The 13,923-nt window shown below is 50.1% G+C and overlaps 1 protein-coding gene across 1 annotated transcript in view; it reads right to left on the minus strand.

The window, feature by feature from the left end:
• Positions 1 to 11,164: 11,164 nt before the first annotated feature.
• Positions 11,165 to 13,923, minus strand: part of CACNA1I (calcium voltage-gated channel subunit alpha1 I) — a 164,515-nt gene continuing 161,756 nt past the window's right edge. The window contains exons 35-36 of the mRNA XM_062568957.1: positions 13,656 to 13,852; positions 11,165 to 11,974 (exon numbers count right to left, since the gene is read on the minus strand). Of these exons, the coding sequence (XP_062424941.1) occupies positions 11,273 to 11,974; positions 13,656 to 13,852 (899 nt within the window). The 3' untranslated portion in view covers positions 11,165 to 11,272. The remainder of the gene's footprint in view (positions 11,975 to 13,655; positions 13,853 to 13,923) is intronic.

Below are 13,923 nucleotides of genomic sequence, written 5' to 3' on the forward strand. Positions count from 1 at the left end.
CTGCCTTGAGCATCACTGTTGGGCTGGAGGAGGAAAAAAAAAGGGATCTGCTGGGAGAGAGCCAGCTGGGAAACAAAAAGGAAACTCTTAGTTTAATCCTGTTTGGTTCACATGTTTTGGAGAGCGTGAGGGAAATGCAATAGCAATGCTACTATCACAGTGCCACCTATGTGCAAGATGCTCTCCAAGTGAGTTTGTGCAATGCTCCCTTGAACAGAGGGACCTACGTCAGGAAGGATGTGGTGAAACGCCAGCTGTGAGGACATTTGTGTCTGGATTGAGAAAAAAAGCCAGGAGACAAAACAGCCATGAACTTGAGGGCTGGTTGGAAGGAACAGACCCTTGCAGGCCTATGGAAAGAGCCAGCTTACACGTTTCTGTCAGTCTCTCAAGGCCAAAAGTACATGGGCATATATCTTGTAGATCATGTCTGGTAAAGCCAGCTCTTTCATAGCTGTATTTGATACTTGGCCTGTGTATGCAAAGCAGCTCTGATCTGTCCAGACCATACCCATGGGGTGTGATGTGTTGTGGTGCTGCATTGTATGCACATGAGGGCTCTTTGCCCAGCATTTCCAGCTGTCCATCAGGGCTACTCAAGCTCCTGCTTGAAGAGAGAAGTGGGATTGCTAAAACTTCCAGAGAAATGGGCAAAGTGATGAGATGCCTCTGAGATAAAATACACTGGTGGAAAGAGGCAGTCACAGAGACACTGGTAGGTATGGTAGCTCCACGTGGGAGGAAAGTTAATAGGTATGTCTTCTGCAGTACTAGTTCTAACTTCCCCATTGCTAAGCTGGGGAGAAGATTCAAAATCTTCTCTGAACTGGTGAAGGAAGCAAAACAGATGGTGCCTCTGATTCTTTTGTTATCTGCAGTTACCACCTCTGACTACAACAAAACAGGTGGGCAAAAAAAGGAGCAAGTCAGACAGACAAACAGACAGACAGATGGTGAAAGTCAGATGGAGAAATGGAGAGAGGCAAGGAGAAAGGCATACAAGGCATGTATGAGCAGCCATGAGAGCTAGAACTGCAGCATGTGAAGTCACACCCTGAACACTTCTAATTCATGCAAGCCTGGGTACAGGGGGCAGCAAAACCTGGGGGGTTGGGGAGGGCCTGTGGCCCATGTGGACTTGGAGAGTTCATGCTGAAGCCTTCTCCTTCCGCAGGTGAGAGCCCAGCATAGCATGGCTGAAACTAGTTCAAGTTTTTCTCCACAGTTTACAGCCCCCGGCCTCCTGCAGTTCGCCACCCAGTGCTCTGAGCTCCCGTGCCTCAGAGCCAGTGTAGCCCCCCCCAACTCTTTGCTTTCCAGGAAGGGGGTCACCTGCATCACCAGAGGTTGTTCCTGTCATGCCTTGCTGCCAGCCTGATGTCCCTGAGGAAGGGCAGGGAGTTATGGCTCTGCTGAGGGAGCCAGGTGGGGTGGATCCTTCCTTGCAAGTATGGGCATTATATCACACTGAGATAAATCAAAGTAGCAAGAATTGAAGATGCAGGTCCCCTGTTCCCATTTGGAGGGACATTTAAGCCTGCTAGAGATGTGGAGGGGATCTGCAAGCATATCCATCAGCGCAAGCTTTTTAATTTAGGCAAATGGTGTAAATGCCTAGGCACTTAAATGCTAATGTCTTTCCTAAAGCTTTCACAAATGGACTCTCCTTACCACTCATGCAGAGCAATCTCAGCCACAGATGTGTACTGGGAGGGGGGGAACACCCATAAAATTGCCTTATTCTACCTTACAGCCAGACCTGAAAATCTTACATGCACAGCATGGCACTGAGCCCATGTCCCTCTGCCAAGCAAGTGCTGCTCAGCCTCTCCCCAGCCAGGGACATCCCTGTGGTGTATGGGGTCTTGGGGGGAGCACACTGTGCTGCCACTGTCTGGGGCTGGGCAGTGGGGGGCTGGCTAGGAGACACACCTCAAGGCCAGTTGCTCTGTGTCGCTGGCAGGATGTGGTGCTGCCCCACGTATCAGAAAGGATGTGCTGCAGAGATCAGGCAGAGATCAAGAAGGCAGAGATCAGGGAGAATTTCAAAAGAGGTCAAAGTTTTTGCAGGCTTAAAGGTTTCACGCACACAGATGGGTGGGGGCTTAAACGGACTGTGCTGTCTCTGGGTCCTTCTGGCTACTGAACTGGACTGAAAGTTCGGATGCTTCTTTCAAATGGAGAGATGGGTCATAACAAGGTGGCATTACCTTGATATAGGTTACAGACGTCAGGCAGAGGGAGTAGGTGGCCATTTAAATGATTTACTGAAGTTGTACAGCAGTTCATGACCAGACCTAGAAATAAGCTTGTGCTCCCTGCTCTAGTGCTGAGCTGGAGCTGCTGTGCCCGTGTCCTAGGTCGGTGCCTCCTACGCCTGTGGGCCTAGAGGAGCTCTCATGTATTCCCATCGTGACAGCTACACAAACACATTACTCTTCCTCTCCTGTATGCCCTGATTAAGTCACAGCATCGCAAGCGCCTTAGCACGAGCACCTGGCCCTTTAATTGCTGCTCTGAAGGGTATGAATGTAGGCGATTCTGAGGCCAGCAAAGCATAAAATTAGCATTTAGCATGAAAATGATGCCACTGCATCATCACCAGGGTAAAGCAAACAACACAACCAGCCAGGCTGCCTCTTTCCCTGCCTACCTGAATGCTTGAGCTGGCCGGGTGTTGCATCGGCCCCACAGCTCCCCATGCCTGTGGGGCCTGCCTTGCCAGGGCTGGCAGCGGCAGCCGTGGGCTGGCAGCAGCCTGTCAGCCCACTGTTGGTTTCCACCTCTGGACTTCTGATGGAGCAGATTTATACACTCGCTTCTGAGCTAATCCGCCCTCAAATGTCAAAAGTGCCACATTAACCGCTGCACTGATTCCTGCACTATTTACCGAGCAGAAAAATGCAGTGGCAGCTGCTAGGCAAAAGGGAAGAAACCTGGACCTAGAGGGTGTCCTTCAGGGCAAACCCTCTGAGGCTCAGGCTGGGAATCAGATCTTTGGCCTCCTCCAGACCCTTAACTAGCTTCCTCCATAGTTAGTGCAATTTCCCCTCAGGCTTTTTCACCTCTTTGTTACCCAGGCTCTATTTTTGCCTGCTTGGACACAAATAAACACTAAAACATTGTGGCCATCCAAGCATAAAATAAAAGGCTGCTTACTTCTGAGGCTAGGATGCAGCCAACATGCCTAGTCCCATGGGTTAGGCTGCCTTTGGGTGGCTTCCTACCAAACCAGGGAGTCAGAGTTAGCCGGGAAGGAGGTGGCAGCCTGGCCACCAGTGGTGTTTGCAGAGCAGGAGCATGGCTGAGCCATGAAGGAATCACTTTGGAGCAAGATCCAGAGTCCTGGGCTGGATTCACAGCTGGTTTCTGCCCCTTGAGGGGAGCTGCCTCCTCTTGAGCCTCCATCATGTGAGTGACTGCATGCCCTCACTTGAAAGGGAGACCATCTGAACACGTCTGCCTCGATCTGTGCCCTCTTCTCATTCCTGAGGGGATCACTAGTGCCAAAGTGGCCTGTGCCACAGCTTGAATCATCAGTCACAGCTGGAGATAACGATTTGCACTGTGTGAGCACAGTCTTGGCGATCCCCTCAGCAAACGTATCCATGCTCACGCAGACTCGCATGAGGTGACTCCAGCAGCCCTGGGTCCCCTCTCGGGATTTTGATCATCCCCAGTTGTGTGCTCTGTCGCACCATCCACCAGCAATGTTGCCCCTATTTCTGCTCCATGCAGACACCACTTCCCAGTGCAGCAGCTGTGGGCACACAGCACCCACCAGCACTCTGAGTAGCGTCAAGGTGTTTACCTGGGGGTTTGGCCCTAGGGCCCATCAAAATCCAACAGGAGCATCCCGTGTGGCTGATGGCAAGCGGGCCCAGCAGTGTGGGCACCATCCGTGCCTGGTCCTTGAGGCGCAGCATCATGAGGTTGCACCCTTGCGCCAGCCCGACGTGTGAGCAAAGGCCTCTGCAACTCATTGCAGCCAGGTGAGGAATTGCTTTGGTGAAAGTGCTGCCTAAACGTTTCCTGTAGCTGTGCTGTGGGGACTGCTAGTGAGCAGTTTCCTGCGGCAGCAATTTTAGCTGTTTGTTCTTTCAACGTGCACTTAAAAGACTACTGTTAGGATCTGTTAGAAACAACAACGACAGTGAAACAGGTACATGCCCAAACCCATGCCCACACGCATACACTCATGTGTGCACAAATCAGCAGTGGCTATGAAAGCGTAAAGAATAAATGTCAACTCAACATTGAAGGATTTTGGAAATAGTTACTTTCTCTTTTTTTATTCAATGCAATGTTGTTGGCTGTTTGTTTGTTTTTTCAATGCCTGAACTGACTAGAACAGCAGAAACTTGTCAGCGGTGACTATGATTAACAGTCTCACATCTTGTAAACTGTACATTCAAATAGAAGGTAATTTTTAAAGATGGTGGTGAGAAAGAAAGTGTACGTGTGTGTGCGTAGAGGGATTACACACATGAAAGAGGATCTTTTATCCACACCACCCCCTTCATATAACTTCTCATTGCTCTTGACTCATCTTAGAAATATCTATTATTATCCAACATGAGTGTAGTATTTCTGTGTGCAGATCATATCTCAAAAAAAACCACTCATATGGCTCAGATAAGGATGTGGGAGAAGAAGTGTATAAATGAGAAAATAAATTAACTATGTTTGTGAAGTTGTAATTGAGAGGAGAAATGGGGTCATCTGCTTTCGTTATTATCATCCTAGCAATTAGAGGAAACTGGTGGTTGTTTTAGAGGAGAGCTCAACTGGTACATCATATCCAAAATTTTGACAGATCAAGAGCAAAGCTTATCTCAAAGACTTGCAAGGTAATAAAGATGGCTGCATGTGTGTGGCCCACCTATCTTGGGTTCTTGTATGATGCTTCTCCACATTGTGCGTGGGTTGGTAGCCCCCTCCTAAGAATGCACAATTTAAACCCCCAAACTTGGATTAAAGATGTTTCAGTGAAAAATATTTGCTCTTTGGACTGTTATCTGCATGATCTATGCTATCACGGATAGTTCGGCCTGAGGTGGAACCTGACCCCACATGGGTGTTTCCAGCTGAAGGAAGATGGCTACTTTGCCTGTTGTGCAGGCTTTTGCTAGATCTGTTTTTGGAGATGCTTGGCCTGGCTCTGTGGTGGGACAAGGCTATTCCCTTAGCAACAGTTATGAGAAAGAAAAGAAGAGAAAGTGGTGGCAGCAGGGCAATGACAGGCAGCAAATCCCACTGCACTGTGGTCAGCACAAACAGGTAACTTACAGTGCAAAAATTTCAGCTAGGGCAAATACTCCCGAGTACAGTGAGGGGGAAGAGCTGTAGTAGGGGCTGCTGTCATTTTGCACGGTGTACAGCATGCGATGCTCCTGACCTAGCAACAGGAAACAAACAAAACTAAAGCAAAAACACTGCTGCTTTTGAGGATTTCAGGAGAAATATTGCGGACAACTAGAACAATATTAACCAGAGGAGCTAAAGTGCTCTGATCTCCAGGAAAATGTGCTTGGAAAAACAGCTCCTCTCTCATTCTATCATTCTGCACCACGGACCATGAGAGCCAGATCTGCTGACTTCAGTGACTACAGACAAAAACACTAAGAAAAAAGATTTGTATTCCTCTTTGCCTAGCAATGCTGCACAGCTAAGGGGGAGTGTGAGCTGGAGTCTGCTGTGGCTTACATGGCAACAGCCCAACTGCTAATGAGAGTGATTTTGTGAGGTGCTGAGTCCTCCCTGACTAACGCTGTGAAAGCGAAAGATGTGCAGGAGCTCTGCAGATACGCAAAGCGACACTGAGGACATACCCTGGCATAAGGTCCATCTGTGCAATCCCATTGCAGGCATACGTGAAAGGGCAGAGCCTTTATTCCTGCAACTGCTGCTGGAGCAAAAGCAGAGACACACGGCAAAGTGGAGGTTGTGGTGCTGGTTTTCATGGGGATGAAATCTCCTTATTTATAAATGGAGCACATCTACTCTGGAAGTGACCAGGAGGCATAAATATTGAATAGCACATTGCCAGATTTTTTTCAAAGTGTGACAGAATCTTAGGAGAAATGAATAGGAGGCTTGAAAATACACGGAAGAAGAAAAAAGTCTGAGGGAAGAAATGTACTTATTTAAATGTGGTAGAAGAAATGAATGGTTCTTCAAAGGTACTGAGATACTGAGTTCCTACTGGAAGCCAGGCCCTAGCAAGAAACAAAAATAACATGGAAAAAATGGAGAAGTCAGGCAAGCCTTATAAAATAAAGTATTCACGAAGAATAGGGAAGGGAATATTTGGGAAGTCTGATCACATGCAGATAGCCGGAGCTGGATGGCGTACATCCAAGGGCCTGACTCTGCAAAGTGCTAAGCACTTCCTGCAAGGTGTGCTGCGTGTTTTTACATCAGCTAGGGAGAAAAATCAGCGGGGTTTAATTTTCTTTCTCTCTGCGAAATTCTCGTGCGAAGAGCAAAGTGAACCCAAACTGCTTCTTCTGCAGCAAACCTGGAGTTTTTAGTTGACAACCGGAAATATTTTAGCTACAGTCAAATCTGTTTCTGAGCTCCTGCGGCACCTCCCTGGCTGGGCAACGCCGCTGGCAGCTGCCTCGTTCTTGTGCCCCGCGGGGTGCCCGAGGGACCACGCAAGGTGCAATGCCCCCATGACGCACCGTGGGGGCACTGCAGAAACAAGACAGCAAATTTGGCCGGAACAGTTTGGTTTGCAGCCAAAACAAAAAGGAAAAAAATCACATGTAGACATTTAAGTTTTCAATTTTACGTTTCTTTCACCTGTAAATCATTTTTCCCCCTCCTAAATAGCAATTTCAAGACATATACCAGCCCCCCCCCCCCCACTCCAGCCTGCTCAACTCAATTTTAATTTCCTAGAAACCTGGAGGCATTTAGCCCTTCACAAGACTTGGCCTCACGGAAATACGGAGCAGCAGCACTGCAGCCTTCCCATAAAAGAAAACTGCGGTCGTTCTGGTAACTGCTTCCCATGCGCCTAATCTCCTAGCGAAGCTCGTGCTAGCCAGAGCACGGAAGACGGATGAAGAGCGAGCGGCCGCAAGGAGAGGCAATCGGAGCGGCGCCCGTCGTCCCAAGCCGCCGTGGTGGTGGTGGGACCAGGCGCTGGAGGAGCTGTGGGGTGGGTGAAATAACCGCTGCCCCAGGCCCGGGTGGGGGGTGACCCGTCGCCATGGCCCGGCCGTGGGAAGCCCCCAGGAGAACACGACACGGTTCGTGTCCGGCTTCCTCTCCGGGAAGGATGGATGTTTCTTTCTTCTTCTTCAGAGAGTTAGTAAAAAATTAAGAGAGAGACGAAATACTCACTAAAGATAACCTGCTCTCTCCCGTTTCCATGGCTACCTCCTTCCTGAGCCTGAAGCCTTCGGCTGGAGTCACGCAGCGGAGGGTGGAAGCCCCTCTGCAGGGCGGAGGGAGCCGTGGCCTGACCCCGGCGGGAGAGGGGAGGCCGCGGGAAAGCAAAGATGCTTCTGCCTGTGGGTCACTTCCAGGAGGGAACCGGGGAGAGACAGAGGCGTCATCCATCGTGGAGGGACGCCAGCGATCCCCGCGGGCCATCGCCGCCTTCCTGGCCTCGGCAGGAGTCGCTGCGGGGTGCCACCTGCGGGCAGCAGTAGGGCAGCCGGGAGGGGAAGGCGGCGGCGGCAGCCCCCCGTGGGCCTCCACCGGGGTGGTGGCTGGTGACCTGCACCCATCGGGAGAGGGATTGGGGCCTTCGGATCTGCATGCTTCTGCCGCACAGCCGCCCCTTAGCCTTCGGGAGAAAGCCAGCCTTTACCGCCAGGCCTTCCCACGCCGCCTAACAAGCCTAAAACCGCAGGCGTCGCTGGCTGTAGGCAGTGGTGTGGCCCACGGGGACACGAGCAGAAGACAGAGAGAGGCCGAAGCAGGGCTGATCTCTGCATCGCCCTGCAAACGGGGGCCGCGAGCAGCGTCTGAACCGTGTCGGGGGAGTAGCGAAACCCCGCTGCCAACAGGGGCAGGCACAAAAACCGGATGCAGCGGGCTTGGCAGGACTGGGGGGTACCGCTGTGGGCAGGACGAAGATGAGAGATGTGCCTGCTCCCTGCTCCGCGCCCGCCCTCCCCTACAGCCCAGAGGGCGAGCTGGCCTGCTGGCAGCTGCCGTGCGCGTCCCTGCGTCCGTCCGTCATGGCCCTCCTGCTCCCTGTCACCAGCCCGTCACAGGGCACGAAGAGGGGGAGGCCAGGCAGCGCGCTCAGCTCAGAAGGGGCAGCACCCCGCTGCGATACGGACGGACATCACCTGCCCCTTCCGCAGGCCCTTACGTCTCCTTTGGCTAGGAAAGAGTGTCGGTACCTCACACCAGAGATGCAGCTAAATCGACCGTCTCAAGCACAGACTGACTCTCTCTCACGGCCATACATTGCGGTAACTTGTAGAACTGCTCCCATCCTTGATTTCTCTCCCGTTCCTACCCCAGCCCCAAAGTTTCACTGCTTACACTGCTCCTGGGAGAGCTCAGAGTCCCAGCTCCAACTCCCTTTAAGGCCACCCTTGAGGAAATGCTCTGTGCATAGGGTTATCTGCAGTTGTTTGTAATTTTTTTTTTTTAATCTTCACCTTCAAAGCAGCTCTGGGTTTGAGTTTAAGCCCTCTGCAGCCAATATTAATCGTTGGGCCGTTTGGGGACTGACTGCTTTCCTTCACAGAGGATGTAAAACCATGTGGCGCGTCTCTCCTCTCTGCCTGTGGGAGAGCAGGCAGGGAGAACTCACCCCAAAAAACAAGCAGTGCAAAAAAGCATTTGAAGACCCTTATTATTGCTTTAATAAATCTGGGCCAGCAGCCTTTCTGCAAGGAAAAGGACCAGGACCAGCACTGCTCCGTCCTTTCCCTGCAGGCCTGACTTCCCTGCAGTCGGTGCACACACTTTCAACACAGCGCACACTCCTTTCACCAAATAAATCAGGTCCATATATTAATTATTCTCCTCCTTTCTGTTGTTCATCCCATTCAATGTGTTTGCTGTTTACAGCCCCAGTTCATAAGATGAAGCGGCTGCTTAAAATTCAGACAGGTAATGGTAAAACCAGGAAGCGTGTTGCATACCACCCGCTTCACAATGCTTAGCCAGCTGCGAGGAAGCACTGGAAGTGGCTACAGAGGCCCTTTGCCTCTAATGGAAAAAATGGGATAGGAAACCCCAAGGGAGCCGTGTTCCTTCTCTGAGCTGTGCATTGCTGTCCAACCCCCCTCTGCTGTGCTGCTATCCTCTTTCCTCCTTCTCACTCTCTCTCCTCAAGGATCCTTTGGTGAACCTCCCTGGGGCTGCAGGTGACATCCCAAATTTTTTGTGTCTCCTGGATGGCAGGCTGATTCCCTCTCCCACCCACCCACAAACCTGGGAAGGGCACAAGGCTGTGATGTTCCTGCAGGAGGAGATCCAAACTTGCCCATAGGAAGGACAGGTGGCTGGTGGAGACATGTGGTCATGCTGTCAGAAAGGGAACAGAGATGCAGCCTCTGCCTTCCTGCAGCTGCAGTGGAAGGGAGTCACATCTGCTGGATTCGGTCTTGGATCCTAAGGAAGGTGTTGGCATGAGGAGTCAGTCTGCCCTCACCTTCCATGCTGCTAGCCCTCCACACTTGCCACCCCAGGATGAATACACACTTCTCTGTAATGTGCTGGCAAGGAAAGTTGTAATTCCCTCCTTCTCCCTGTATCTCCTGCTGCTTCTAGTGAGCTGGTTAGCTATGATGCAAAGCACATGTGTGTCCTTACACTTGCGCGCACACACACACACGCACACACTCACACAAATATTTCCTGTTCTTCATGTTCTCAGTTACCCCTGGGCAGCATTCTGGTTCCAGCTACACTGATGCAAATCAGGAAAGCAAGAGAAGATAATGGAGATGCTGGAGAGGAGGTAGAGCCATCACCGAGCTGCAGAAGTTCTTGCAGGTTCTTCCCACTGCAACTTGGAGCAGGGTTTGCCCACAGCCAGGGGACTCACTACATTTTGTTTTGAAGGCCCCTTGGCTTTTATTTGTCCTTGTTAAAATTCTAGTTTTTGTCTTCTTTTAATATATATAGCTATAGATACAAAAATAACAGATAGTTTTCTCTAGAGATGGTTTTTGCGCCTTTGGGCTTTGAAAATAAAATATCACAATTACTGCAAATAAAAGGGGAAAAAGTGCAGTCTCCTCTCCCCTTTTTAATTCTCCCTCCCATTCCCCCCACTGCCCACCCACTCCAAAATTCCCCACGTATCTTGTAGATTTCTTCCCTTAGCAGCTTCTTTTTGAACAAAATAAAAAGGACAAAACCAACAAAACAATAAAAATACGCCATGTAGCCTCCACCCCTTCCTCCCATGAGCATGCCTGCTGTGTTCACACACTCCCTTCAAAGCAAAGCTTTTCACCTCAAAATGGTTCCCATGCTCCATGGCTGTTTGCATTTCCCTGCTGCCGGGTTTTCACCTGCTGTAAATCAGCATGAATCCACCTCAAGCCAGAGCTCCTACTGCTTTATCCTAACAGAAGCGTGCAATTGCGTTTTGCCAATTTACACTAGACCTGAAGATCTGGCCCACAATTTTTAATGTTTGAAATGGAAGCATGAACAATAAGGAAGTTCCCAGAAACAGGCAAGGCAAACTCCAGACACTCTTCCTCTGTTGCTAATCCCAGCTCCCTTCCCTTCACCCTTACTCCCACCATCCTTATTTTGAATAGGACCTCCCCCAGTCCCTATTTGCTTGATCCTTCTTAGCACTTTCTGAAATTCATAATCTCTCAGTAAAAAAAATAAATAAATCAATCTCTCTCTATATGTATATGTATATAACTAAATGGCTGCCACATGGCAGTCACCTGGCTGGAGGGTCTGTTCCCTCTCAGCCCCATGGCCTTTTCTTGTCACTACAGTCTCTGCGGTGATGGTCCAGGTCTTGCCCTCAGGCAGGACTGTTCCCGTATTGCTTGCACTCTCCCATGCCTCTGAGGTACAGTACCAGAGTATTAATTAATTTTATATATATATATATATATATATATATATATATGAGTGTGTGTGTGTGTATATATATATATATATATGTATATATTTATGTGTATATATATATATATTTATAAATTTTTGTTTGCCTGGTTCTTTTTCCCACAAATCCTTTGGAATTGCTGCCAGGGAAAAGTTAGCATAGCACGTTCCTGTGCTGGCGGCCAAACGCTCCCTCCCTGTGCCCCAAGTGCCCTCATCTGTTCCTCTTGCTGACTCCGTCACCCAGCTCCAGCTCAGAAGGGAGTGGGGAGCCATGGTCCCCTGTTCCCATTTTGCCAGGGCCGTCTGGCTCCTCTCCATCCCCTGGCAAAGGGGTGTCCTTGCAGAAGTCCGTCACCCAGGAAGGCATTGAGAGGAAGCCCCGAGGGTCGACAGTGTAGAAGGGCTTGGTGTCGTGGGCTGCAGGGCCCCGGGATGATGGGTTGGTGTGGAGGCTGCTGGTGCTGTTGCACTTCTTCACAAGCATCAGCCCTGGGGGGGGTGGTGAGAAGAGGGAGGTGAGTGAGAGGCTGCTGAGGGTCTCCGAGGGCTCGCTGTTGTTGCCGCCCCCCCTCAGACTGCTGCCTGCCCCTTCCTCATCTGAAGGGTCCATGGAGTCATGGTGGGTGCACCCTGGGCTGGTGCTCCCACCACTGCTGTGACTTCGCTGGTGCCGCCGGATGTTTCGCAGGCTAAAGATCCCTCGGCCCCTGAGGCTCCGCCGACGGGAGGCAGGTGACAGTGGGGCTGCCAGGGGTCTTTGGCTGGCAACAGCCGGCATGGGGCACAGAGCCACTGGAAGGTCCAATGTGCACTGGGGAGAGTCACTGAGGTTGAGGCTGTCCTCCAGCGTGGTCTGCAGGCTGCCCACAGAGCTGCTGCTCCGGCTGTCCAGCGAGGTGTCACTCCCAGGGCCCTAGGGAGGTATGAAAATACGTGGTTCTCAGGGAAGACATAGGGGTTTGGGAGCAAGACATCTTTTTTTTGAGAGCTTTGGAGCCTGTAGTGTAGAAATAAACCATAATTACAGAAAAAGTCAGGGGAAAAACGCCAGTTCCTCTCTCACTCACTCTCGTTGGAAATGGTTGGCTATGCAAAGTGGATCATGGCAGCTCTAACTGTCTGAAACACAACCCAAGAAACAGTAGCCATGCAGCCTCTCCATGGGATTTCCCCACAGGGAGTGCTTCTGGGGAAGGAAAGGTTTCAATAATTTGAACTCTCATTTCATTCTGCTTTAGGATGAATCTCCCTCTCCCATGTGAATTACCCCACTGAACGGAATGGGTTCTTGGTCTGTGAGCTCTGCAATCCCTGCCTATGGGCTGCCCCGAAGTGCTAGTGGCCCAGGAGGTTCTCTGTTGTCTCTGGCTCTTGGCTTCCATCTGAAGCTGCTAAACAGGCTGCAGACAGATCAGAACCGTCGGCTGGCGAGAAATCAGGTGGCCTCCTGTACACAGGAAGCCTTTTCTCAGAAAGTCATAAAAATCAGCAATGTTTGGGGACAAAAAAGAGGCATCAAGATCCTCCTGACCAGCTCTAGTGATAACTATGTTATTTAGGAAATAAACGTTGGGGTCCCTTCAAAATTAAAGGAAACCAGACTTAATTTCATTGTATCAGTGCTCATCCAGTTAGGTTGCATTTCAGTTGTTACTAGGAAAGTGGTCTGGTCTGTGACACTGCCACTGTGACATAGCTCTGGAAGCAACTTCCCAAAGCACAGCTATTTGAAACATTCGACATCACATAATCCAGTGCAAAAGTTTACCAAATCCCTCTTTACTGCTTCTGCCCCACTGATATGTCACTCCAGAACTCTTTCTCTTGAGGTCTATACTTATACTAGAAGTTTCAACACCACAACAACTCAGCATCCTCAACTCCAGACTAAATCTACGCTTGCTAAATTTATTTGTATTGTGCCAACAGTGGCTATCTCATAAAACTGGACAACATATGTTGTTGGGTTTTTTCACAACAGTAAAAATTCACAGGGAATAGAGTGTCCCTGTACTCCTCAAACAGGAATTGTACCTTTCTGGGACATAAGAGCTAAGTGGATAGGGGAAAGCAGTGAGCCTACAGACACTGGTTATGGATGCCTTATGCGGCATGAAGAATAGTGAAGCAGGTAGATGAGAAGTCTGTTCCACTAAGCAGGTACCTTATCCAGAGTCAAGGTGCTAAGACAAACTGAGGTGGCTGCACAGCTCCCATTTCCCTAGCATTCACCTGCAGCTGCTGTGAATGACAGTGGCTCTGCTGTGCACACAGTGCAGGACACACAGAGGCAAGCCAGCAGACAATGTGATACTGTGTTAGGGTGGAGCTAGCTCCAGCTGTCAGACTACTTTTTGATACAAAGCAAAAATGCCTAAGATTTCAGCAGGTGAGAGTTCTCTGTCCCCCAGCCCTCTCCCCCCATCACTCCTACACTCTACTGTTCTCTGTGCTCCTGGAGGTCAGACCCTCCAGCTGCACTGACCCTGATCACAGTTCGACCTTCGCTCTACTTTCCTCCCTGTTTAGTCCCCTTTGTTCGGGTACAATATAATAATCAAACTTTCATAGTAGAGAGAAGCAGGGGTCCTTACCTGATGAAGAAGTGAACAGTTCACACTTGGAGATCTCAATGATGCCCATGAGCCTTGCAGAGAGATCTTAGGAAGGTTGCGTGGACATGAGACTTTCTCAGAGCCTGTCTGGGTGGCAGAGATGGCTGGGTGGAAAAATTCTGCTGGTACAGGTAACAAAGGGCAAGACGTACCTGGAGAGAAGGAGCTGGGAGGGACTGTCAAAGCATCAAAAGGAATGGGGAGAACAAAACAGAAAGAAAGAAATTCAAGAATCCTTTAATTTGCT

The sequence above is a fragment of the Rhea pennata genome, chromosome 1, assembly GCF_028389875.1.
Source record: "Rhea pennata isolate bPtePen1 chromosome 1, bPtePen1.pri, whole genome shotgun sequence".
Taxonomy (NCBI): Eukaryota; Metazoa; Chordata; class Aves; order Rheiformes; family Rheidae; genus Rhea; species Rhea pennata.